Source organism: Seriola dumerili, unplaced genomic scaffold, assembly GCF_002260705.1.
Source record: "Seriola dumerili isolate Sdu_G_001 unplaced genomic scaffold, Sdu_1.0 BDQW01000468.1, whole genome shotgun sequence".
NCBI classification, from domain to species: domain Eukaryota; kingdom Metazoa; phylum Chordata; class Actinopteri; order Carangiformes; family Carangidae; genus Seriola; species Seriola dumerili.
Window position 1 is genome coordinate 1,640,265 of NW_019174723.1, and position 26,988 is coordinate 1,667,252.

Genomic DNA, 26,988 nt, shown 5'->3' on the forward strand with positions numbered 1-26,988 from the left:
CACTAAAAAGTGGATGACTCCCCCTTGTGGTAAAAAAACAAACATCTACCACAAGTGAAGCATTAGATGTGTAGGCAAATACTGTGGATCTAAGTGTATAAAAAAACCATAACAACTTCTGAAGCCCAGACGATTTATTAAATCTTTACACAGTGTGTTATTTCAGGCATATTACATTAACATCCTTCAGATATACTGACATGATATGACTGATGTAGCATTTAAATAAGGACTGTATATGTTAAAACAAGTTTGAACCAGTAATTTCAAATCTAAGTCATTATAATTTATAAGTTAGAAGTGAACAAATCTAAGCTTTCTGCACTAAACTAGTACAGCAGAGAGGCTTTCTGTCCTCACACACACACACACACACACACACACACACACAGACACACATACAGACACACGCACACACACACACACACACACACACACACGCACACACACCCCACGCCCCACCCAGCGGATCAACATGCAGCCCTTTTGGCAATGATTGTCCTGTTACTGTTCCCCAAAACACTTTCAAGTATCTTCTCAAATGTGTGAAAAAAAAAAGTAAATCACTGAAATGTAATCTCATCTATCCTTCTCTCTCAGTGCCAAATTGATAATAAAACATATATCTGGCTTTCACAGCATCTTTACAGCCACAACAAAACAGCAATACTACATGGTCTATGGCCAAAGTGCACGTCTACACAGTGGTCTGTACATCTTCTACCTAAGCCATAACCATAAAGAACAGATTGTAAAGGCACATGAAGCTGAATATTTTTTTAAAAACATGATATTCACTTTACCTTAACCTTACTTTAAGTTCCTACAGAGCAGCATTTCCACTGACTGTGAAGCATTGAGACAGCGGCAGCGAGACTGTCTTGTATTGATAAAAACACTGAGTAAATTTGGTTAAATTCATTTTGCCACGATGCAAACATATCTTACCATAGTTTGTATTCATACAGTGCCATGCTTTGGTTATAGGTTACACAGATGCAGAACCTTTGAAGCAGTTAGCCTTACTGTTATGATGCAATTATTCTACAACATACACATTCGAACTAATTTGATGTAAAAAAAGTGTCAGACCTTTATTTACAATGAACAGGGTGATGTAGTCAGTTGGTTTTATTTGTAGTTGAAAAAACCAGTTGATTTGGCCTGAGGAGCCATCAACATACTGGCTTGATTCTTGTGTGTGATGTGAATCTGTAAAGGAAATATAAAATTCGAATGTCCAGTAAATTACATAATAATCAAATCAAAACATTGCCACTAACTATATTGCTAATGGGAAAATTAGCTTTAATATTTAATGTGTGGTCTGCAGTAAAGCAGCCACAGTGTTTGATTCTGTGTGTGTGTGTGTGTGTGTGTGTGTTTGCAGTATTTACCGTGCAGGGAGGCTGCATCCACGGCTCTCCATCTATCTGCATCGGTAATGCTTTCTTCGTCCTGAGGGTAAAGTGGAGAGGGATCAACAAAACACATCAGGTAACAAAATCAATGACTGTCCCGTGTCATTAAAATACCAAAAGGAAACCCAGCATACATAATTATTGTTATGTAAAGATCCAGCTAAGGATCACCCTCAGCTGGTGATCAAAGTCAACTACAAGCCATTGTCATGACTGAGAGCCCGAAGCTTGACAAGTCTGAACATGTCCGTGTGGCTGTTTCTCACCTGATGGTGATCTGTGACGTCTTGGCGAGCCTCACGGCACTCTTGAGGCCCGTGTATATCTGTCCCATCTCCATGGCTCCTTCAAGGCCGACCACCTCTAATCGACGGTCACTGAGATCTGACAAGAACACATGGACACACTGAACATCCGGTGCTCAGAGGAAGAACATTGTTCAGTCTGAGACAGAACCATATATCAGTCAACATACTGCCGGAATCAAATAAAGTGACACATATAAATACATTACGTACAAACATCACTAAATACAGTTATGATTATACTGAAAATACAGGTGTAACAAATCAAAGAGGCGATGATCAAAATTTTTTATATTAACAATGGATCACTTGTATGTGAATGTTGTTTCCAGAAGCAGCAGGCAGCTGTTCTCAGTAAAAAGGCCCTGATAAACCCACTGCCCACTACCTGCTCAGCACCAAACGCCAGGCAGACGCAGACAGGCTGGTGAACATGGTGGAGCATTTAGCAGCTAAAGAACCAGATATTTCCCTCAGTTGGAAGAGGGCAAAATCAGACTGAAAAGCAGAGTGAATACTGGACTTACATTCACCAGGTGGACACAAACACGACTCCAGGTGAATGATAATGTTGCTCTGTGTCTGCCAGATGTGTAATTAGGAAAATGTTTGCTAATAAGTTGCCATGGAAACTTAAAAGATCATTGTTCCGCTTCCCTCAAGTGTCCAGAAAAATCAACGACTGCAGATATAAATACCACAACAACATGAAAACACAATCAAATCAGAGCAATGGAAGCCAGTTTCATTTAATGCCTTTAAAGATTTGTGTCAATTGCCTTCTTACTGTAAAGCTGCATTCATCTTTTAGCCACAGAATACACAACATGGACATATTGTCACCTTATAAAGTTGTTTAGGCAAACAGTTGCCTGTGTACCGACCCAGCAGACACAGAACAGCAATGGCCTTTACATGTGCTCCTGCTTGTGTCCACTTGACTAATGTTACCCCAGTGTTACCCTCCTTTTAGCTCCGCCATGGTGGTGGACAGGTCACACGGACAGTGGGTTTATCACGGCTTCTCTACTAAAAATACTTGCCGGCTGCAGCTGGAAATGGGGTTGATGAGCCTGGAGTCTGCAAGCTGTAAAGCCAAAACAATGAGCTGAGAGAAGTTAAAAGGCTTCATGTAGATGAGGGAAGTGATGGAGTTTGGGTTCATTACTATGTGCAGCCTCTTGCACACATCACATAGTCAACTGATTAATTGTTGACATAAAAACTGGAATTACTGCATCACCTTTGTTTGCTTCCGCCAACCAGTCAAGTTTAAAACTGCAGTTCAGATCCACGTCTGTCCAGACTCATATAATATATGTATTGACAAGTGTGGTGAAGGAATTTAATGAAACGTATTAAGTGTATTTGCAGAACAGTGAAGTTGACCTTTGACCTTTTCAATATTAAATGTCATCAATTCAACATTTTATCCTATTGGATATTTGAGTGACATTATGTCATAATTAATTATGAATTATGGCCTAAAATGTGTTTTGTGACCTTTGTCCATTAAAATCTCATTTGTTCCAAATTTATAGAAATTCCTTCAAGGCGTTGCTGAGATATTGCATTCACAAGAATGGGACGGACGACCGGATGGACAAACAGACGACCCGATGTCTCCATCATAGTGGCACAAATATACTGACTGCTGCAGTTTAAAGCCAGACTTCTGATCTCCTTTTCTTCTTCTTAACTTCTTTAATCTCCTTAACTCTCTGGTTTAAAATCATTATTCTGTGGAGTGGACATCAAAGACAAAATACCTTGGGAAGTCACTTTCAGGATTTCTGGGTCGACAATCACTTCTGGCTCTTCCTGACTCGTCATTCCCTTTGTGTCCCCTTTTTTGGTCTCCCCCCAAAGGTTGGAGCCACCGTGCATGCTGGGAATATTAAGTACAGCAACACCCTCTAGAGACAGGCTGCTGAGATCCAGTGGAGTACCACAGCACTGAAGGGGGTGCAGCAAAGTGAAGCATCAGTGCATGGTCTGTCTGTGTGAAAAGTTCTTTCAATGCACACTTGCAATGCTGCTAACTCTGGTGCTGTGCTCTCACCTCGATTGTTAGGCTTTCGTTGAGTTTCTTGCAGGAAGCAGAGATGGTTTCTGAAGTTGCAAATTCAAAATACCACAGCTTGTTCTTCATTCTGCAGACATATAGAAGTGTGCCTTTCAGGTTTAAGTGAAATTTTACTTTCACACAACGTTTTCTCCTTTCAGCGCACACAGCTCTTTAGAAGAAGAAGGAGGAGGAGGAGGAGGAGGAGGAGACACTTGCCACCACAGACCACCACCTGCTGTTGCCACCTGCATTCAGTTTTTTTCAGCTTTTAAAAAAAAAAAGTTGTTGTAAGAAGGAAAAAAAAAATACAGCTTTTTTCCTAAAACCGAAGACATAAGATGAAATAGTACGCCTCAGCTCTGCAACTGTTATACTGTGTAATACTATATGCAGGACATATTTAATTCTTTGTTTGCTGTTCATGCCCTAGAAACTGAAAATGGTTAATGGCAGTTAATGGCATACCTGCTGTTGAATTTCTGGGGATGTTTCTCCCTCATTGTGTGAAACCGGTGTGCAATGGAGGCATCCTGTCAACATGACACAACAAAGCAATTATCTAAACACAAAATGAAACATAAACATTTCCCCCTTGTGTGATATATTTATAATGAGAGACTCACAACTCCAATAGAGAAGTAGTTGTTGATGATTTCATATGGCACTGGGTCCCCTTTCTCCTGATTCTCATCTGTGATGACCTGCACACTCCAGCGGTCCATCAGCACCTGAGAGCTCCCCTCAATGTCTTTAAGAATACGACTCAAATCCTCGCCATCATATCCTGTTGAGTGGAAACAAACAAAGAGGACCAACATGACTGAGAACCTTTGTGTACACAAACATAAAAAAAAAAAGCAAATTGGAGAACTTCTGCTTTGATGAAGAACATTTAAGCAAACAAACACACACAACAGAACATATGCAACAGACCGTTTCATTATTTTCATAATCAAGTAACATTTTCTCACCTCCTCCCCATCGCAGACAACGCGCGAGGTCATTTCCTGTGCCCAGAGGAAGCACAGCAACAGGTGGCCGTTCCAGCAGATTGGCTTTGTCTGATTGCAAGAAAAGGGAAAAGGGAAGGAGAAGTGCATCACAATGATTTTCACCAGAAGCTCACATACGCCTTTCATAGAGCTTGACGCAAACAGTCTCACCTATTGCGTCCAGAATCCAACCAACTGTGCCGTCTCCCCCGCACACCAAGATCCTGTAATCCTGCAGATTTCTGAAGAAACTCAGTCTGAAAGAAAGAAAGGTGATGACAAATATAACAGCAGAGCATGACACAGAGACATATTTAGGACAAAGTGGCTTGACACAATCTGATACTTTTAAAATAAAATTCATAGAAATTAATTTCACTTCCATTTCACTTTGACCTTAAACTGTTGCACTGATGACTCACCCTGGTCCCGGTCCACCATTTGAAAGGTTGTATACCTGCCGTGGATTCAGTAAATACTGAAATTTACGCAGGACTCTGAAATACATAAAACCAGGCTAAACACTGTGCATGTATCAGACATGTATTTCTCCATGAATGTATTTTTTTGGACTCACCTTTCTCCCTGCTTGCCCCCACTTTTAGGGTTTACGAACACTAGAAGAGGATGAGTCTTTGACACGGGGCTGATCTGTTGTATGAAAATGAGGTAATAGTTATTACATAGGATAAAATGTTTACATACTGAGTTTATCATATAATATTGTATATTGAGTATATTTTTCCTTAACCAAGGAATCTGGCCAACTAAGATGAACTCAGTTTGTAAATATTAAGTATTGATAAAAACCTTCACAAGGCAGAATAATACCTGAAGCACTTGTCCATCAGGAGTAGTATTAAGCTCGCTGTCATCTGTTGAACCCGAGCAGCCATTCTTTACATTGTTTGTTCTCTCCTTTAGGGAGGAAAACAAAAGTATAGAGTGAATAAACAAGAGGATATGTAATGTCTTTCTTGCCTTTTGAGAACAAAGAAAATCTCTACACACTGTACCTGTCAAAATGCCACACAGGTGAGAAGGGTTTACCAACAACAAGAGAAAGCCCTGGGCTGATGTTATGTTATTGCGTAGGTGTCACAGGCACTGTTTGTACTGTACATGTTCTTGAGAGGAGCCCGAGGATAATTCTGTACCTTTATAACAGGATATATTGCCCATGGAGGCAGGATATGGTCTCTGAGCGGCCCACAGGTACACTCTGTCGGCTCTTGGTCTGCACAGTCATCGTGACACTGTAAAACACAAACAGTCACACATTACATAAACTGCCAGCACAACAGTGATGAGGGACAGAATCTGAATTTATCCTTCAACAAGATTCTTGCATTTCTGTTGCATTGAATGAGATGAGAGACAGGAGGAATAAAGGCCCACAAGACTGGATTTGAACCCAAAGCATCATGGGTACACGGCCTACAATCAAGCAATTAAACCAGATTGGGTCATGACCAAAAACCACAGTCACACATTAAGAAGCTTCCTCACCATCGTGTGACACCACACACAGTGTTTGCCCGTTAAGCCTTGGAAGCTCTTGATCTTCTTCTGGCATTTATCACATTTCCTCGAGTCACAGTTCCCACTCACCCAGTCGTGCGCTGGAACCTGAAATGTGGGATGAATATTTTAACATCCACAGAAGAGCACATTCACACACAGGATAAAGTCCAATGTAGTCCGTGTCACTGTAAATTTAGCGAGTATCACTGTAAATGTTGTCATGGAGACAAAGGCATACCCCTGTTTCTTTCTTTGACTTCACATACGTTCTGGTGCAGGGGGCTGGGTTCTTGTTAGCGCAGCGCCCGTGGACTGTGTATTTGCAGCCTGCAAAAGAAGATACATAACCCAGTATTGACCATACTGACACAACACTTCCAGTGATAAATGTCACTGCAGTGTCGCCCTCTGCTGGTGAGTTCTCAGGGTACTCACAGGTGCAGCACAGCCCTTGCTTCCTCAGGCCCAGCAGCATGCTCTGACACACGTTGCAGTAAACAGGCTTGTTGAAATGTTTCATCCTCCAAAGGTGCTGCCCATCCTTCTGGGTCATCTGGTTGTTGAAGGAGCAATTTGAAGATGGCAATGCAAGAAAGAGCAGACAACATGCTTGAAGATCTGTGTTATTGTGCGAACTCATTTGCATTTTGAGAAAACTAAAGAAAGACTAAACAAAAAAAGAGAACAAAAGAAATTTACGTCTGTTTCCTTTGTTGAAATTTGGATCAAACTATGCAAACCCTTTAATAAACGTACTGTGGTAAAAGCTTGCACATTACAGTTGTTTTTCACACCAGCTCATGACTAACCTTGCCTTAATGAGACTACTGATTATTCAGTATGTAGTGGCTCTCTATACCATGACATACTGTGCAGCAGCGTGGATATTCAAATCAACCCTGACTATAATCTCAAATTCTCAACACAAGATTATGAGGTTGCTTTCAATCTGTTTACAGAGCAACCAGCGCTCTTATCCAGATTACACACTGAAATGCTTTTTGTGCGACATGATGAATCGGCCTATCACTTACTGCATGAGGCATAGCGGGCAGCCCGTGAAGCAGCACAAAGCAACTGTGAGGGGGCTGAATTCATGCACCCCAGGCTTCAAATGTCCATTGGTGGCTAGAAATAGCCTGAGGGGAAGTCCCTCGCATTGTTGTAGAGGCCAAACCCAGTGACAGAGTCCAGTTCATGGTTTTATCCTGCCACTGTGAACTGCAGTCCAACAGTAAGTGGCTTTTATATTCTTGGCAACACATTCAGCAACACCCATAACACAAAACTGATCTATCCTTGATTTAATTAAACCATTTTTATGTGCACGCCCAATATTGAAATGATACATTTTTTTGTTCAAATATGGTGCATCAGCCAAAGATTGCCATTTTATGCAAGCACTGTGAAATGTGGGCACCGATTGTGCCGAGTAAATGGAAAACACTAAAGCACTCTGATGGTGCAGAGCTTGCATGAGAAGAGATGACATTACCACACCCTGTAACACTGAGTCGGCAAAAAGGCCCTTATAGACAGGGAGGAGGTAGAGGACAGAGGAGAGGCACGCAAGGCCAGGGTTTCATAAGAGCAGTGAATGTAGGTTTTACCACTTTGTGAGACACCTGCTATCAAAATGAAATACATCTGAGCTCGGCTTTTGGAGCCAACGCTTAATGAAAAGAGAAACATGCTGCTATAAAAGCACCTTCAGACCCAACAAGACCAGCAAGGGAACGTTGTTCATGCCTCCCTCCACCCACTCCTCCAGAGACACTGTGCCGCTGCTGTCAGCATCAATTGCTGTCATCATGTCCTTCAGAACCTGATGAAATGATATTTGGTTGTTATTATCCAGTCAGCACACATATTTTCTATTACTTGAAAAGGCCATATGTTTTCTGAAACTGCTCTTGCATGGGAATTTGTGAATTTTACAGGTGCGATGATGCAACCCTGGCAAATGAATAACAAGTGGGGCCCTATAGATAACATCATAAAGGATATCTTGTGCAAACAAATGTGCATTTACTATATTCTCACAGCTGAAAGTACAGTTCCGGGACGTTTATATTTCAGAGTCGAGACTGTGGGACTTACCGGCCTCAACTCTGACACATCCCAGCCAAGGTATTCTGCAGCATGCATCATCTGAGCAATGATCCTATCCACTTCCTGTTTAAAATGTAAAGAAACACTCGTTCTAGAAATGCGGTTGGTATGATAGGTTCATTTACAATCACACCTTAAGAAGATTTTCTCAGTAACTTACAGAGCTGTCGAGGACTCCATTGCCATCTCTGTCATAGAGTTTGAAAGCAACTAAAGAGAGAGGGGAAATGAAAGTGGAAGTGCTGGACCGAGTCATCACTCAAATTATTTTGGGCAGAAAAGAAATAACCAACTCACACTCCAGTTTGTCCCTGGGCTGGCCATCCTCCAGCAGAGAGAAGTAACATGAAACATCCTTCAGAAAGACCTCCTCTACAGGAGAGAGCGAGAAGAGGGGGCTGTGAATACTCTAGTCACCATATCTGCACATCCAGTACCACACAGGCATGCAGTGATAAATGAATGTATGCCAAACCATGGTGTAAATCGATATGGACCTGCTACAAATGACGGTGGAGACAGTGAGTTGTGTTAACACATGGTGTATAATCTTACTGGCACTGTCTTCCTGGGTGGGTTCAGAGTTTTGGAAGGAACGGAAGAGTCGCTGGCAGAGGGCCAAAGGGAAGTCCTCCACTTCTAAATAAGTCTTCAGGAACAGACGAAAACCTTCTTCATTGATGCACTGGGAAAAAAAATGAATGGGAGAGGCATTTTTGTTTACGGCGGTACTGTGACTTCTACAATAAAATTGAGTGTCTGGTTGTATCTGTTGTGCATGTTAACTTCTGCATTTTTAAAAAATCACCTCTTCTCATATGGTATCTTCCGTGTGAAAAATCTTGTATCTGATATGTGTCTTTTTCTCAGAAAAACAGCTTCTTGTTATGAGCTTGATCATCTAAGTGTATCATGCTGGTGTTGTTTCAAAAGCCCTAGATATTTCTCAGAACCATTTATCCGTCATTTAGAGGTAAAAATATGTCACCAAAAATGGAGAGTTTTCACAGTTTTCGTGTGACAATAACATTTAACAAAAAAAAAACTTGTGATTCAAGATTTCTCACGTGATAATATGCTACAGGGCTAACAAGCAGTAGTCCCTTGGTAATGCTGAACCACAAACCCATTTCTTGTTGACATAATTCCATTTCCCTGGTTGATACACTGCAAAGCTGCCCCAGTAATAAATAATGTCACTGCAAGGCAGCCAGATCACAAAAAGAAATGAACGAAAAAGGACCAAGAAAACGGAAAGAAAACAGCATCATTATTACGCACACAGCAATATTTACAACAGATAATAAGGCATTGTCTTGTGTCACTCAAAAGCTATTTTATGACAGTATTTGTGTTTTCTTCCATTATAAAAATCAACATTTCCTTCTAATTATCCAACTAAACTGTATGTAGCCAAATTATCCATCAGAAATGACTGCATTTACTTCCTGCACAAACGAGTCTGCAGTGTCAGCCACTGATGTACAGTATTGTAAAGACCTTTTTTTTTTCAATCACATCTGAGCTCACAATGCAGCCAGCACTCAGTTCGGCAGGGCCTTGCTGCGTGGGCAAAACTAAGGAGGTAATTTACATTTGCAACCCCGCTCGAATGTGCTGAAGATATTTCTCATGGACAGCTTAGTCATCATGATCAATGGGTTTGAATCTAATTAATCAGCGTAGGACAATTAATAACTGCCCAATATACATAAATCACATGCTCATTTCTCACTGAACTGCTCCACTGAGAGCGATAATTAAGTTCAGTTATGTGCCTCATAGATGGCATCACTATGAGTGAGTTTTGGAGGAGCGGACCTGATGTTGAACAGCAGGACACATCGTCCCCTTACCTCTCCATGTCTGTGCCGGGCCAGACTGCCATCTGCATCGAATTCCCTCAGCACGTCTTTCACCTTCAAGCTGCAGTCTGGAAGCAAAAGGCACACAGGTCACACAGGGATACACATGTACTCCTAGTATGTGTGGGTAGTTCTCAAACATTGATTTTTCATACATTATATATTGTATACGACAGTTTTCAGTCTACATTTGTGAAATATCATGTACACATATGATTGAATAATGAATATAGATTCATCTGGAGAACAACAAAACATGTGCATGCCTTCTTTACAAAAATGCAGAAGGTGACAGACTGTTACCTCTTCTAGATGCGAAAAACCATGAGCGAGTATAAATGAGTGTGTGTGTGTGGGTGGAAGTTGGGGGGGGGGGGGGGGGGGTGCTGCTGCTGAGCTGCCTGCCCGCCCGCTTGCTTGTCTGTACTCACATTCAATGTACTGCTGTAGCTGGATAAAGTCGACAGGGTTCAGTTCCTTCACCTCTGGGTTTGTGGGGGTGGACATGGTGCCTGCTTCTGCACTAACTGCCTGCCTGTGCACAGGCGAGAGGAACAGTGAGACACAGAGGCAGAGAAAACAGAAGGTGGGTGCACAGTAGCCTGCTTCTTTGTAAAACATAAAAGCATGGCTGCAAGCAAAAGATAGCATCTTCCATTTCACACTGTACTAATCCATGATCGCAGACAGGGAGATTCACACTCAACATCCAAACATTGAGTGTGAAGCAAGGATGTGTAGAGCCGTGCAGAACAGCCACAGTCAACACTGTACTGTTTGCCTTTTGATGAACACAATGAAATATTAAAGTATGTTTATATGACCAACCATTATTATATGTCATTGTGGTCCATGTTCATAAACCCACAGTCTTTTCTAAACAAGCGTGCGGATGTCACTTTTTCCTTATACGATGCACTGAAATGCAGCGTCATTGCCAAACATGAACAACTTTGTCAAGTCTACTTTATCACTACTGTGTTTATTTCAAATCTCACACCGTCATTATAATGTGACTACCCGCTTAAAACTGGGCCAAAAGTCTGGTAGCAATTATATCAGGCTACAGGTACCCATGATACTTCAACTCTAGGGATTCTCTGCACCCAAAATCTCTTTCCATACGCTCAGTGGCCCATATAAGATTGATAAAATACCAGATGTGAGGAGTGTTTGGTTCAGTTTAGCAGGAGAGTACAATGAAGCGTTAAAATGCAGAGATAAAAAAAAAATAATATCTTGTGGAGAGGTCGAAAAACCAAATTGGCTTCTCAGGGGACGTCCCCTTCAAACAAAAGGAAGAGACATAAATGTCGTACAAGGCTGAAAGTGAGCCTGAAGCTTGGAGCTTATTGCAGTAAAAATTAGTCATGCATGTTGCTCTGAAGTCAGAAGCATGGCATTTGGATGAACATTTGGTTGGTTTGTTATGAATGATTTCATCAGAAGCAAAGATGCAGTTATGATATAATGGAAGGAGATTCCCTAATGACAGGAAAACAAACAGATAAATGTAGAGTTCATTAATCAATGAAGGAAAGAGGACAAACTAGTTAATAGAGGGGAGAAAATTGCCTCACATCCTGTTTGATGTTGCTTTCGCAGATGCATGCCAATCAAATGGTGCAATAAGAGGTATGGACATAGATCAATACAGAATTTGTAGAGAGTCTAATGCAGCTGATAATCAATATGTCTTGCAATTACGTTATAAATGTGATCTTTCCGTAAGTAAGTCTTTCATAATAAGCATCAAGAAATAGTACACATGCTTTACTGTTCCACTAATGCATTCCTTTCACGGTAAGAGGAACATTTAAGATCTACTAATTGTGTTAAACCAAGACCATCTAATATTTCTTAAAGATAAATTAACAAATTTTTCAATTTACAAATACAATTAATTACGAGTTAATAAGTGAAAATATGCTCTACTTAATACTCGTAAGGGTATAGATAGAATTCTAATAGAATAGAATAGAATAAGTCTTTGTTGTCGTTGTACATAATAAACAACAAAATTAAGAGTGCTACTCCTGTGCAAACAGAAAACAAGTTAAGACAGACAAAGGACATATTGCACTTAAAATATATTGTTGCTACAGTCTCACTTTGTGTGATATCACCAGTAGCTTATGGTGGCTAATGAGAGCTAATGTTAGCAAACACTAGGCAGATATTACTGTGAAACTGACATGACTCCTCTCTACTTGTTACACTTCTACCTTTTACACTATGTTTCACCATTTACCATTATCTTATAATCAGTTCAACAAAAATCTCACTTTGCATGATTTATACTTTGGGCTTCACTGCAACATGTTTTGCAATCCAAGCTGTAGAGTTTCAGATTTTATTCAATGTATTAATCTTAAAACTTGTCTGAGCTGTGTAATCCATCACAGTCCATCACAGTGCATTAGGTTTTGTCTAAACTATATCACCATTATCAGGTATTGCAGAGGAGACTTTCTAAATCAATCTGCACTTTACTTGCATTACCATGAAATGTTGATGGACCTGTGAAAACAATAAATACACTCTTTACACTACTCTGTTGGAGTGCATGAGTCGAGAAAGTGTAAATAGTCTGCTAAGTGATTTTAATACCATATTGATATCCATATTGATATGAATGACAACGGAAGGCTGGAATGGAAAGGAAGAAAGTAAGATTCAGAAGCTCTACAGCATGCTTTGGAAAATGGTGAGTAGTCATGATGTGCACTTCAGGAACTAAAACTTGGAAAAACATGGTCCTTTAAGGCCAGTCTGCTGGCTTAGAACCAAGTACCCAGGAGTGATTCCGGTAATTCCCCTCTAAACAATGTGATTGTTACTGAAGGAATTAAAGGGGGAAAGAGTTTAAAATAGAAAAAGAAAAATATAGTGGTGTAACAGCCTTTAAGAGTTAAATGCACATTCTGATATTTATATTTTATATCAATACCATTCTATCATCAAATACACAAATACAAAAGTAAAGCAGATAAAAGACAGTGTGGTGGTTTTCAGTCCAGGCTGATGAATGATGATGTGTTGTTCACACTGTTGTCCCCAGGTGTTATCACACATTAAAGTGCAGCCAGCGAAGGTATCAGTGACGGCTGCCCGCACTGAACAGAAAATCTGAGCACTTAAAGGACAAAGAACGTACTGAGAAAAATAAATGAAATAATCTGAAAAAAAACACCCACTCTTAACATGTGATTTGGATCCATTTGCTCTCTTTAGACTGTGAAAGGTTCACACTGTCCTCACTTAATTCCCTCAAAAGGTCAGCAGCGTTGCCTAGCAGTTGTGTTTATGCTGCCGATCAGGTGGGCTAGGTCTGTATCGACAGCGAAGTGACACATGAAGGAATCATGAAAAGCCATCTGTCACTGATCACCTGATTACAGGCCTGAAACTGTTTATTCTAAAAATATGCTCCTGACTCCATCCTCAAACACTGTCTTCTAAATAAACTAAAAATAGGCCTCTGAGGTTTATTTGCACATAAAACACACCTCTTATTTTACATAACTCATGGGTGTTATTTTTCCTTTCCCATTTTTATCCTTTCCAGAGGAACGTGATGTCACGAGCAGCGTCTTTTGTCTCCTTACCAACCGAGTACCATCATCATTATTGTCTGGTTCAACAAGATCTGGAGCCTATCTGAGTAATCTGATTCCTCACTTCCTGATTAGATAATGATTTGCATACACAATACAGAGTTGGAATCAGGACCAGTCAGAACATGAAGGAAGAGGCATTCCCTGCACTTAGAGGAAAAGAGATGAATAGTGTAATATATGGTGAGCCAGTTGTCTCCACTCTCTAACATGGGATGGAGTTTTGAAAAGCAATGATGTAATCTAAATGAGCCTACTGAAGCAAGTATAAATATTTCAGCAGGTTTCAGGAATGTTTGTGGCTTGTTAAAACTTAATACAAACCATGTGACTAACTGTTTCTGGCCTACCTCTCAATAAGGTTACACAGCTGGGCTTAAGCTAAATGGTAGATGCTTTATTAGGGAACTGTTGATGTTTCTCTCTAGAAACATTTATGTGGTACAGTCTCTGTTGTGTAGACATGAGAGAGATTTAAATGTGCGCCAGCAAGAGTCACATAACCATAATTCAGTTCCATTTACTTTGGTTCGCACTACTGACAGGCAGTCTGAGGTATAATTCTGTTTGAAGAAAATGTCGCTCCATATAATCAGTACAGAATAAATGATGCAGCACATGTTTTGAGCAGAAATGCAGAAAATCTGCAGCCTTCTGACTCATCGCCACTACTGGTTCTTCAAAAAGAAGTAAAGGACAATTTACATGTTAAAGTGGTTTTTCAAGTAGAAACAGCTTGTGAATGCAACATCTACTCCCCCATAAACCTCTGAAAAACCATCTGTCTAGAGCCTGACACTTGCTTTTACTTCTGACCACTCATCTGAAAAACGCCAAATCAACTGCTTTATAAAAATTCACACAGTGAAATAATTGGAGGATTAGAGTGGGCAGTTCAATTGGCATTCACACATGCCATGCATTTAATTATGAACCCATAATGTCTCGATATAAAACTGTCAACAACCATAAAACACTCTTTTCACAAGAATCATTTCAAGGTATACTTGGGGATGACCTTTTTCCATGGAGGCTAATGTTTGTGCAAGCTGTCATAACACCCACGCCTTGTGTCAAGGAAATCTGCTGTTTTGCAACACTTGCAGGGTGCAAGCCATTGACTCCGTCATTATGTGGTTGGAAAACACTGCGTAGGTTCTTTCAATAGAGGTTGAAGTCTACATCTAATGTTGGGCATTTGTTTTCCTCCTGAAACTACAACAATTCTCTTCACTGACGAGTGTGCAGATTGCATCAGGTTAACAGAAGGGGGAGGACGGACATGCTTGGTTGCTGTGGAAAGTGTTTCCCTCCATCAGCTGCTCTCCGTCAGAGCGCTGCCACGGGTGACTAACAGGTAGGAGGAGGCAGAGAGGGAGGCAGCCAGCTCAGGGACGGGGGAGCCCAGTCAGTAGCTGTGAGTCTTCCCCCTGCAGCTCCACCTCCTCCCACGCCATGAGCCTCGTTTGGCCTTCAAAACCAAAGGCCACACTCTAAATCGCATTCTACATGCAGATGCTACTGTGACTCATTGCATGAACAGGGGAATACTCCCTTACTATAAATGGACTGTTTGCTCAAGGGGTCACTTTACGGGCCGAGCAAAAAGTTACTTACTTAGTGGAACTACTAGAGAAAAAAAAGCCACTTTTTCACATTTATGTATCCTAGAGCTACAGCCTGTAACCACTACTTCCCCTGGTTGTTTTAGCTTCACTTTAGTAGTTCAGTATAGTGTCCAGGTAGTATTGGCAGACATACTGAAGTTGCAACTCTATTGTTGAAAGCACCCAGGCAGGAATATGTTTTTTATTTTTAAATGATGTTACACATAGCATGGTCCAGAATCAGGGGATTTTTCTTTGGGTAGATCAAATGCATCTGGTGAGTATAAGATTCATCCACTGAATAAAGCTGTTGTGTAATGATGCAAATGCAGGGTCAAAAGTAATGACATGGTCACATTTGAGCATGCTGTTAAAATGGGGCTTCCCCTTTGACTACTAATGTAAGGTAATATTTGAAGAATTGAATGGTATGCAAAGTAAACCAGGCTCTGGTCAGTAGTAACACTCTGGAGAAACTGAACACAGTAAACAGAGATTGTAAATCAGGCAGAAAAAAACAGAAAAAAACAAAAGACATTCACCACAGTATGAATCATAGATTTCTTGGAAAATGTAGGCGAGGCTTTGCTCGCTCCCCAGCATCAAAGTGAGGACTGCCCATCACTCTGAGTTCAGACTTGAATGTGACTTATATAATAGCTTTTTGGTGTGGAGGCAGTCTTGTAGAACACCACGCTGTGTTAAAAAAAAACAAAAAAAAAACTCAAACCTGCCTGGACTTGTAAGGGTGCATGCTGTCATAAAACAGCCACACTGCTTTTATGGTGTAAGTGTTTGCATGTATCAGGGAGTCTCGCCTGGTTCGCCCACATCTATCCACAACTGAAAATGAAACAACATTAAATGTCACATTTTTCAATGATTCGCTCTGAAACACAATCATATAGTATTGTCCACTGTCAGGGTCAGTAATTCAGGGACCCAGAGTCTTCAGAATGAACTAAAATACATACTATCATTTTTGCTAATGTGAATTGTTCTCTAAATATGAATGAATGAGGCAAATTCTAATCACTTCTATGATGTGATAAGAAAGTACTGACTTCTGACAGTTCACCTAAAAAAGCCAAATGGGTTAAAATCATAGTCTTTAATACAGAATTTAGACAGACCAGTGATGATGTAATGAAGGAAGTGATGGCAAAATAAGAAGTGAAATAGCCTGTAGACAAAAGGCATTAATACCATTTCTCAAATTCTAGTTCATTTACAGCCTCTAGCCTGATGTAAACATTAACAATGGGACAATTGACCTGGCTGCAGTATTGATTGTCTGTGCCTGAAAACTCCCTTGCAGCTAGAAACAAATGTTATACCACTGAGACTCCAACTTTGAAATGACCTGGTAGAAATGAACACATAGCTCGGCCAGGAAGTGGATCAAAAGCTGAGAGTTCAGGCAAAAAAAAGAGACCTATGTTAAGTGTCAAGACTTTCCTGTATGGTTTGTTTTTCCAGTTAGCATGATGGCAGAAAGTCATACTCACCACCACTTCCAGTCAAATTGACAGCAAAACTGGAGCTTCGAGTAAACAATGATCACACATCTGTGACAGCGCCCACCAATTCCCACCATCATCTACCTCACAACCATAGAGGATACTGCTGTCCCAGACAACAACAACAAAAACACGCAGAAAACCCTCTGTGGTGTCTTGAGGTTTCACTGAGCCCACCGGTATAGCACCATATCCCTCAACACACATAATCTCAGGTGGGAGTTACTCAGATAAGATCCTATCAAACGGAGGCCAATAACATTACAAAACAGTTTGCTCATGGTACTAGTGACGTATTAAGTTGTACCATGTGTTGGGAAGTTTAAGTAACACATATAGTGGAGACCACTACACTTAAGTATCTTGAGACACTACACCCCAAATAGTTAAAATACCCCTGAATGCTCACTAGTGTCTACTCTTGACAGATGAAAAGCTCATTTCTCTAAATAGCTCAGACTGAGAGAAGGGGTCCCCCTGAAGCTGGCAACTTAAGCAGTCTGACATTAACAAACGTCAGACACTGCAAAGGCAACTGATTGATGCATGTTTGTGAGGATTCAAAAGAAGGCAGAGGACCGCATTGAAATGCAATAGATCTACCCAGTCAGTTGGTTGTTGTTCGGCTGTTGTGAATAGCTCTGTTATTAACACACGACTATCTGCAGCACTTTCGCTTTTCTAAAAAAAAATACAAAACTGGCTGAAAGCCGCCAGTTACCAGATGCATTTCCTTGGATTATAATGCAATTTCTTGACAGCAGCGCAACACAACGTGCTACAATCCCCCCCCCCCCTGTATTTGACTGCCGTATGTGTGCAGCTGAAAGCCGTTCAGAGCTGCACTGAAACTTCAATCAATACGCCGAGCCACGGACCTATTACTGTTTGTTTTTGAGAGTCGTTTACCTTTCTGTCGCCGCTCACGTTGTTGGTCTTTGTTGATATCGTCGTGGTGCAGCACAACAACCGGTCAAAAATCCTGCTTTCAGATGCGAAGCAAAGTGGCCGTTAACTTTAAATGGAGGCAGGAGGTCGGCGGAGTGGAAGCGGTGAACTAGTGCAGAGCAGAGACTGAGTGAGCGGATCCCTCCTGTCAAGCACCGCCTCAGCTGCTCTGCGCCCTCTGCAAACCAATACACACCCCGTCACACCGGTGTACATCCATCTGCAAGTTGTAAAGCATTGCTCATTGAAATTATGCAACTGTAGCCTCTTGTGCAATTATCATCCTGCTCTCTTAGAGGAAATCAATGCAATATACATCACGGGCTTCATTTTTCAGAGCAATGCTTTTAACAATTGTAGCATTGTCATTGTTTATATAGATCTCTGGTGCAAGTAGCAACCACATTTTTTTAGTGAAGTAAAAGTAGCATTAACACAAATAGTCTGTTACCAGTAGAAGTCTGTTACCCTCAAAATTAAATTCAAATTTTTATTTGAATAAAAGAAGAAGTATTAGCTTTAAAAAAAAAAAAAAACTTACCATTAAACATACCAACCTTACGCAGAATGGCTCATTTCAGAATAATATGTATTATATTATTGGGTTTACTGATGCATTCATATGTACATCACTTTGATGTTGCCGCTTGTAAAGGTGGGGCTCATTTTAACTACTTTATACAATGCTGGGTAACTGGTGAATTTCCCCCAGGGAATAGTTTTATCTTGTCATAAGCTATAATACCACACCATGTTTTATTTGTTGATTAGATTATGTATTATTAATAATAATATACAAAGTAATTAGCAATGAAACTATCAAATAAATGTCTTGGAGTAAAAAGTACAATATTTACCTATGAACTGTAGTGTAGTAGAATAAAATGGAAGTACTCAAGTTAAGTACAAGTACTTCAAAACAGTTCTAGGTTCTACTTCTTTTAAGTACATCTTGTGAATTATACTTAGATATTTTACATAATTAACACTTTTAATGCAGGACTTTCACTTGTTACTGTATTTTTACTGTGTTATTGTAACTTTTACTTCAGGATGTGAGTGCCACAGCATACAGGCATCAAGTATTTGTATTGTACATTTTAAATCAGTAGAAATGTTTTTGGGTAAATTTACATTTCAAATATATTGCTAAACATGTAAACATGTTTGACAGCATGGGGATAGGGACTGCTGTATGACTTGTACCAACCAACCACATCACATAATGAGTGAAGACAATAACAGAGCCACAGCATTTGGTAGAGCACATGATTTCACATTCCACTGACCACAATGGTGAGGGATTAGTCTCCACAATGAGGACGAGGCTGGCAAAAGAGGATAACAGACATGGAAAACATGTGGGTGTCTGGGTTACACAGTGAAAAGGAGTGAGTCAGGTCAGAGCAGTCAGACCTTCCTCCCTGTGCACTTTGTGGTTAAACTTTCATCTTAATTTTCTTAACCTGGAACAACAGCATTTCTCATCCCGCATCTCATTGCACTAATCATGTTATTTTGACTGAAGTCTTTGCATAAAGTATTCCACTGCTGTGCCCTTTAGAGATGAAGCTCCTTATAGATCTCTGATGACATGGTGTGGTAGAATAAGGAACTGCATTTTTTTGTAATAAAGATAAATTTAAAATCAAGTTATCCCAATGAGAAAATGCATTCTTTTGGGATTAAGTTTGACATTTTATTACTTTCTTGTCTGTACAATACAGTACATAACAGACACAAAACAAATAAAAACATTAATAGGGAAAATAATAAAGGGCACAATCCAAACTTTTCTGTTTACTGCACTTGTGTGGGCTTTTTTACCAGAAGTTTGGAGTCTTGTTTGTCTTACTACAGCAAAAAGTGACTAATGGTGAAACATTTTACCTCTCAAAAGCCATAAGAGTGACTTCACAAATATTCTTACAATCTCCAAGCTGTGGTTCTTAGTGAAATCTTAGTGAAATGTCAGTGAATAGATGTTTGCTAACTGTGAAGAATGAGAAGACCAATGTTTATACTTCAGGATCACCTAATACGTAAAGTGAACCATTATGATTATGATTTGTCAAATAAAACTCATTGTACATAGGTATATCCTAAATGTTAAACTTTCAATTTAACTGGACCCAACATACAGACTATATTTACAACTGAGGCAACAAAGAAAACACAAAATCAATTTTTCTTCCTGCAATGAACTTCAAATGCACCGAGAAAGGCAGATTTCCATACATCAAATGGTAACATCTTCAAGCATGTTTGTGTAAAAGGCAACACAATAAATAAAACAAATGGCACAGAAGGTTTGGACAATCTAAACTGAGAAGCACAATGTCTTGTGAAATATTCACACGAACCTAAATACTAAAAAGCAAGCACGCAAAAAAATCTTCCAAGTCAACGTCCCTGCAGACAGTAACACAGGCTGACTAAACAGAACTGAGATAAACAAAAATCACAATCTAATTACAGTAATTGGAATAAGAGAATGACATTTATAATTCAATATAGTATTTGTATTTACAAGCATTTTTACAACTGAGGACATTAAATGGGGGTTCAAGCTTATTACTATATTAGGACATGGAGCAGAACAATCAGATCATATAATGCACTAAATATAAACCTTGTAAACATCACATCTCACCTTTTATCTTAGATATCAGTCAGATTAAGTTTCTATTTGCCAGGTTCATAATGTTTTGTCCTTACTTTAAGGCATAGGTATGAAGCTTAGGAGTCAGCCTCTTATAAGATTTTATTTTAAATAAGCCAGATTTATTCAGAAGGTTTCACTCTACCGAGGAAAAACCTACTCGTCACAGCAAACCCCCAAGCAAAACGTCCCCACTTGTCTCTGGATCAGCTCAGCTAGCTGTACAGTTATAAGATCTCCTCCACACCGTGAGCAAAGATCATAACCAGGCCGGGCTCCAGGATCATATCCTCCCCCATATGCTGATTCTCACAGGCCATCACCACCACTGCCTGCTTGCCAGGGATACGCTTGGCAACGTAGTTCTCATAGTAGCGCCTGTTCATCTGCCGTACCTCGAGAGTGGCCAGTCCCTGCGGCCAGTTACGCTCGTGGGCGTTCTCGATCAGGTCGTTCACAATTGAGAGAGGACAGCCGCTGTCAATGAGGGAGCGTTTGATGACTGCCTGGAGCACAGCATCGGGAGTGGAGATCATGCCACCCCAGCGTGTCACCCTGGCAGGCTGCATGGAGTTCACCCACCTGACAATAGCATAAGGAGTGAAAACCACATGAAAATTAGGGACTGAGCTGCAGCTCCCTGACAAAGTTGATTTTAGAATACCAACTGGGGGTGAAGAAGAAATTTCACTTACTCCAAGATTTCATTGTATTCAATGCTCTCTTCGAGGTTTTGCAGGTTAGGGTTAGCACTGCGGATTGCTCTCATGTAGGCTTTCAGCAGCTGAATGTCTCGTTTCTGGGAATTAAAAGCACCATCTTCAGTGACTGATCTCACAAGATCTCCTAAAGCTAAACAGGAGTTTATGACTCATCAATCTGGCAGCTACCTTGAAAAGCTACACAAAACACAGTAACATATTTCTATCACTTTCTTTGAGTCCGGTATTCTCCTGACTCACTTTTATTGGATTTCTAACAAATGCTTATCCTCAATTTTCTCAGCTGGGCAGATTCCAATTTGGCTAATATGAATACATATTGTAATAGCAGTACTTAATAGGGCTAAGAAATAATTATACACAATTCTTCTTCTTCTCCTTTGTAAAATGATCATGGCAAAACTTTCATATCAAGGTATTGAGGTTTGGTCTCATGTCTGAATGACAACACACACAGCATTAGACCTTAAAAGTAGTAGTCTTAGAAATATGTTCATCACAGAAACAATGAAGTGCGCAGTACCAAAAACAAACACAACATACACAAATCCAATAGAACATATCCAGAGACATGAATCCATATCATCCTGTACCATAGACGTACCACATTCCAATTTAACTGTTCAGGCAAACATTCTAAAAATCAGTACCCAAATGTTTTGAACACTTTATAACCCCGGATCACAAACAGCATTTTAGTGACTGAGTTATAATGCATTACAGCAATAGTCAGTAGAAAACTCAGTCATTATAAAGTGGTTGTTATGGAAACCTGAAATCTGAAACCTGAAAACCTGTTTCACAGACATTTGTAAACAATAGTTTTCAGGACTAGGTCCATAAAGTACTTTGCGGTTAATACGTCAATGAGCATGCAAATGTTCTTACTTGTTCCCCCAACTGGTGTTTATGCTCTGCCACAGTTTTCTCCAGCTCTGAAATCTTCGTCTGTTGCTGCTGGACGACACTCCGCAAATGTTTGATGCAGTTATGGTTGGGGAGCTCATCTTTGGGCATCTCAAGCCTGCAAGAGTGGGAAAGATAGAAGAATAGGAAAGGAAATAGAGGATTCAATCCCACATGATACAGAGAACAGGTCACACATTTTTGCAAATCATGTAATTATAATATTTTACAGCACAAACTTTTGATTTCATTATTCATATCATTAATTTTCTTAGTTCCCAAGTTCTGTTACTGAGGACAGAACTTAGGAAATGTTCAAATGGGTGGAGTTCATAATCAGTGGATCCAAAAGTAACAATGCGGTGTACATTTTATGCCAAAGGGAAGCCACTCACCCACATCCCTCCTCACAGTTGACAGGCCTTTTGGGGTTGTGCTCACAGTCTTTGAGGTGTGACTGCAGCTGGTCCAGCCGCAGTGTGGCTGTGCAGCCAAAGCTTGCATTGTCACAGCTGATCTGGAGTTTGGACAGCATGTTGCGCATGATGCGGGGCACAGGCCGGAGGTGAGCTAGCGTCACTACTGTGCGGTCAACGGGACAAATCTGCTGCTGCGCAAACCACTGTGTTATACAGGCATTGCAGAAAGCATGCTCACAGTGAGGAGCCTGAAATTAAAATGTGAAAACAGAAAATTAAATTAAAAAAAAAAATTCTGATCTAATCATGGGTGGGCGATCTTTCAGAAAGGGACTTGCCTGCACTGGTTCTTCTAACACTCCACTACATATAGGGCACAGCAGGTCTTCATCCACCTCCCCTTGGAACCTCGTAACGTCGTACCCCATGGTACATCACTGGGACCCACAACCTCCTGAAAAACACACAACACACCAAGCAAGTTAGGTCTTCATAAAATGTAACTGCAAAAGATAGGGCTATAAATCTTTCACACACAGACACACAAATATACAAACATTTTAAATGAATCTCACTCACAAAAGGCCTCAAATGCTTCCATTCAGTTCTCGATGTATTGCTGATGCGTCACATCTGGCAGAAATAATCTGTCTGGCGAAAGAGACAGACACCCCTGCAAAAAATTATAATATTCACACATTATTTTGTTTACAAGAGAATACTATATGGATGATGGGTTGATGGATCTTATACTGTGCAATCTATTCCGATAAGTAGAACTTTGATGCATCTTATCTAAAGACATATCTGAAGGTCCGAGACATCAGTGATTTTGAGCTTCATTGTCATAATCATAGACAGACACAAACTAGAATGCCTCTATAAAAAGATAAAAGCGAATAGAAAACTGCTATCCAATCAACACACATTTTGTTATATAATTTTTATCAGTAATAGCTGTAAAGGCACAATGACTCAAGAAATCTGAGCACACAGCCATAATTATACACATCCTACAGCCCAAGAGCGATGTCCTTGATCCCTTACGTTGTGTGGTTGTCAAACATTATCCTCGACAAGTGAAGCTACAGTAGCTAGCTCCCACATCTGAATAGAGGATCCCGTTGTCCCAGCTGACTGGTGGCTGACCTAATTTCAGTAGAAGCAGCACATACCGGTCTAGTGGCGATTTACAGATCCCTTTCCCCCCCGCGAATTGCACTCAACATGTCTTGCACACAAGCTAACCCTCCATGGTAACGCTATAGCTACGTGTATAATCTTACTTTGCGGTTAACACGATACAAAATCGCAATGCCTTTGGGGTTATAATGAATCACCTTGGTGTCATCTTGAATAAACAACCCAGTGCCTGGATTCAGGTATCACTAAAGCATGCTCATCATGAATTAAACGTGGCTAACGCTTGCTAACTAGCTAGCCCTGTTAGCGCCTACGGTGCCGTTGATTTCCTCTGGATGTTAGCCACCGAGCTAACCAGACACAGCTCAGTCTGGGCAAACTACACAGAGAAATGGCTGTTCACAGTCATCCACGTTAGAAGAAAATATCATAACTGAATGAAATACTTACTTGAACGTGTAGTAAAACAGATCCTAATCACGATGTTTATGTATTTTTGGACGTCCTACTGAAACTGGTGGTCGCTAGCCACGTCCTGTGCTACATCCTACGCTTCTGCGTCGTCCTTACGCAGTCGGGTGGGGACGTCATGACGTAAAGAGAAGCTTTTAAGTGGTCCGTACTATACATTTCAGGAGGAAATGTTAGATTTTACCCACTAAACATGCGATCAGTTTATAAAACATGCATTGTTACAGATTAAACTATCCAAAATATATGAAGTAGTCAGTAGTTCCCTCCAGCAAATACAACATGAAAATGCTATGTAAACATTAATGTAATAATGTAATATAATATATGGTAACAGGTACTTTTTATAATTTCAGAACATTTTTTTGACAATTTTTTGAAGTATTTCTACTTTTCATGAAGTAAAAGATTTGCCTGTAGCTAACCATGTTGTGTTCAAACTAAAATCCAACCTCAGGTAGAGTTAGCAGTTTATATACAATTGGTTAATGTAATATTTACTTTTCTTGATGTTTAAGCAAGTGTTTTTTTTTCTTTTGCCTCTGTATGTAATATGAGTAGTGTTTTGTAAGCCTATGTCAGTGTCAGTTACCCAGTTTAATACTTGAAAAAAAAGGATGAATTAATTCAGTGTACTGTATGCATGTATTTAATTTCACATAAAACAGGGGTGTTTGACAAATATTACAAGGTACACTTAAATGAAAGCACTCATTGACTTTCAAACTGTCAAGTGGATAAATGATCTTGAAAAAAAAAAAAAAACAATCCAATCAAGTTTTCTTTGTGTCATCAGCTCATCAGTTCATTAGTGGGATGATCAACAAGACATGAAACAATAATTTTTTCAGTTCATTCAAATGAAGACTCATTGAAAAACGTTGCTTAGATAAAGATGCAAAGTCTCTCTTATTCAATGTGTTAACCTTCATTTATCTCCCAGCTATTCAGCTGTTCCAGTGAATTCAACATAAAGTCAAGATGAAAATGTGACCTTATGTGACCTGAAACTTTAATTGGCAAAAAAAATAAACAAAACAACTTGACTCTGGAAATATTTAGCAATAGCACTTTATTGAACACAAACAACCCTAAGCCACAATACTGAATGACAAGACCAATTGGCTGCAGCAAACATTTTATAAAATAGATTCAGGTTTAATGTCACTAAATTGTTTTTTTTTTCTTTTAACGTCAGAAAGACAGATGCAGGTTTTTCCAAAACAGTGAATGATCTTTTACATATTTAACATTTTTGTAACAAATTATCATTCACATGTTCACACGAAGGAATAACAAGGCAAAGTGCTTTCAGGATTGCATTGTCGAAAAAACAAAACAGAAGAATGAATGGCTTGAGGTTTAGGTGAGAGAGAGTGGGGTGGGTGACGGGGGAGTAGGGCTGGTCCTGTCCTGGAGAGGGTATGGGGTGGTTGAGGTGGGTGGGTTGGTAGGCAGGTGGAAGGGGGAGCGGGCCTGGTCAGAAAACCTCAAACCTTTCACCTTGTCCTGTACCCCTTGTAGTCAAACTGAATGTAAAATGTCGGGGCAGTGTGGAGACAGAAGACTGTAGCAGAATTTGGTTCGGAGTGGACAGATGGATTCGAAGGCATACGGCTCGAGGGGCTCAAACTTACCCTCGTACAGAATTACAAACCCACCATACTATCTTTCTTGTGACAGCCTGTGGTACCTGTGGTATCATTACAACTGCAGGGCAATCGATGGCTGACCCAGAATGAAGCTGTAAACGCTGAAATAGTGTACACTATAGGGCTAGACAGGGAAGTATATGCACAAAAGGAAACCAAAGAAATACATGGTGTTAAAAAAAAGCCAATGCATGGTTATTCATTTTCTAAAAGATGATTCCTCTGACCATTCGCCACTGAATGTTAAAGGGGATAGACTATCATCATAATCTGCATCATAACATTGTCTGGCTTCACATTCCAGTGGTATTTTGTCGTATAAATGCTTCTCATAAATATTTTTTTTCAACGTCAAATAGACATATACACATACAGCACAACCAAGCACACTTTTTTTTTGTATAACTACCATTGCTTATGATAAATCTATATTCCCGTACTGTGATACACTTCTTTTTTTTCTTTTTTTTTTTGAAGTCAGAACAGGTGGAGAGACAAACAATACTCAAGGCTGCAAAACAAGGAGGTAGGAGAAATGCTACTGAAAAAACAGCAAGTGATGCTAACATGATCGTTCACGTAAATAATCGTGAGATACACCAGGCGTCGGCTCCACTTCTTGAACCATGCTAGTGCCAACAGCTGCTATTCCAGTCAGCGTTAATAGGAGTGGCACGTAACAACTGCAACGTTAGATTTTCACCTTTATTTTGTAAAGTAATGTGGATTATTGACTTGACCACCGTGTTATGATGTCCCACAAAAAAATCTCAAAATTGTACCTGCAGGTTTCCAAATAGCTCCATGATGCTGACTGGGGTAGCAGCTGTTTACTAACTGAAGAAATCTTGGAGGCCCACTTGGCCTTACAAAATTTTTTTTTAAATCGTGTCTTAACCCTATACTCCCAGACTGGTCATGTTTTAAATTGGCTAATTTCAACAGAGTAATTTCATTGGTCCTGTTGTCATCACAGGTCTAGAGACCACGCTGCTGGTGATGGCATTGACTCCTTTACACACAGTAGAGTAGTA

At 40.1% G+C, this 26,988-nt stretch overlaps 2 protein-coding genes across 2 annotated transcripts; both read right to left on the bottom strand.

Annotated features, from left to right (window-relative positions):
• Positions 1-131: 131 nt before the first annotated feature.
• LOC111234964 (diacylglycerol kinase alpha-like) lies at positions 132-18,091 on the bottom strand. Its single transcript, XM_022763220.1, has 24 exons — positions 17,941-18,091; positions 10,719-10,822; positions 10,279-10,355; positions 8,978-9,107; positions 8,720-8,794; positions 8,583-8,632; positions 8,411-8,485; positions 8,019-8,135; positions 6,746-6,863; positions 6,549-6,637; positions 6,296-6,415; positions 5,944-6,042; positions 5,618-5,704; positions 5,364-5,437; positions 5,209-5,283; positions 4,958-5,043; positions 4,766-4,855; positions 4,418-4,578; positions 4,260-4,324; positions 3,789-3,879; positions 3,496-3,682; positions 1,688-1,805; positions 1,398-1,458; positions 132-1,212 (listed from the first exon to the last, which is right to left on the bottom strand). Exons 2-24 carry the CDS (start codon positions 10,792-10,794, stop codon positions 1,132-1,134), a joined length of 2,202 nt encoding a protein of 733 aa, XP_022618941.1. The 5' UTR covers positions 10,795-10,822; positions 17,941-18,091; the 3' UTR covers positions 132-1,131.
• Positions 18,092-19,664: 1,573 nt separating this feature from the next.
• On the bottom strand, positions 19,665-24,388 carry rnf41 (ring finger protein 41). The gene is made up of 7 exons (XM_022763271.1): positions 24,282-24,388; positions 23,268-23,361; positions 23,027-23,142; positions 22,665-22,936; positions 22,252-22,387; positions 21,337-21,440; positions 19,665-21,223 (listed from the first exon to the last, which is right to left on the bottom strand). The coding sequence occupies exons 3-7, from the start codon at positions 23,114-23,116 to the stop codon at positions 20,869-20,871; spliced, it is 957 nt and encodes a 318-aa protein (XP_022618992.1). The 5' UTR covers positions 23,117-23,142; positions 23,268-23,361; positions 24,282-24,388; the 3' UTR covers positions 19,665-20,868.
• Between the last annotated feature and the right edge of the window lie 2,600 nt (positions 24,389-26,988).

Bases quoted from the DNA above. Each gene is read 5' to 3' on its own strand.
- LOC111234964 (XM_022763220.1), bottom strand. From the start codon at position 10,794: ATGTCCACCCCCACAAACCCAGAGGTGAAGGAACTGAACCCTGTCGAC. The intron at 4,325-4,417 runs GTGAGTCTCTCA...TCATGTTGACAG, and splicing joins ACTACTTCTCTATTGGAGTT to GATGCCTCCATTGCACACCG. The intron at 3,683-3,788 runs GTGAGAGCACAG...CACCCCCTTCAG, and splicing joins ACGAAAGCCTAACAATCGAG to TGCTGTGGTACTCCACTGGA.
- rnf41 (XM_022763271.1), bottom strand. From the start codon at position 23,116: ATGGGGTACGACGTTACGAGGTTCCAAGGGGAGGTGGATGAAGACCTG. The intron at 22,937-23,026 runs GCAAGTCCCTTT...TTTTAATTTCAG, and splicing joins TGTTAGAAGAACCAGTGCAG to GCTCCTCACTGTGAGCATGC. The intron at 21,441-22,251 runs GTAAGAACATTT...TTTAATTCCCAG, and splicing joins AACACCAGTTGGGGGAACAA to AAACGAGACATTCAGCTGCT.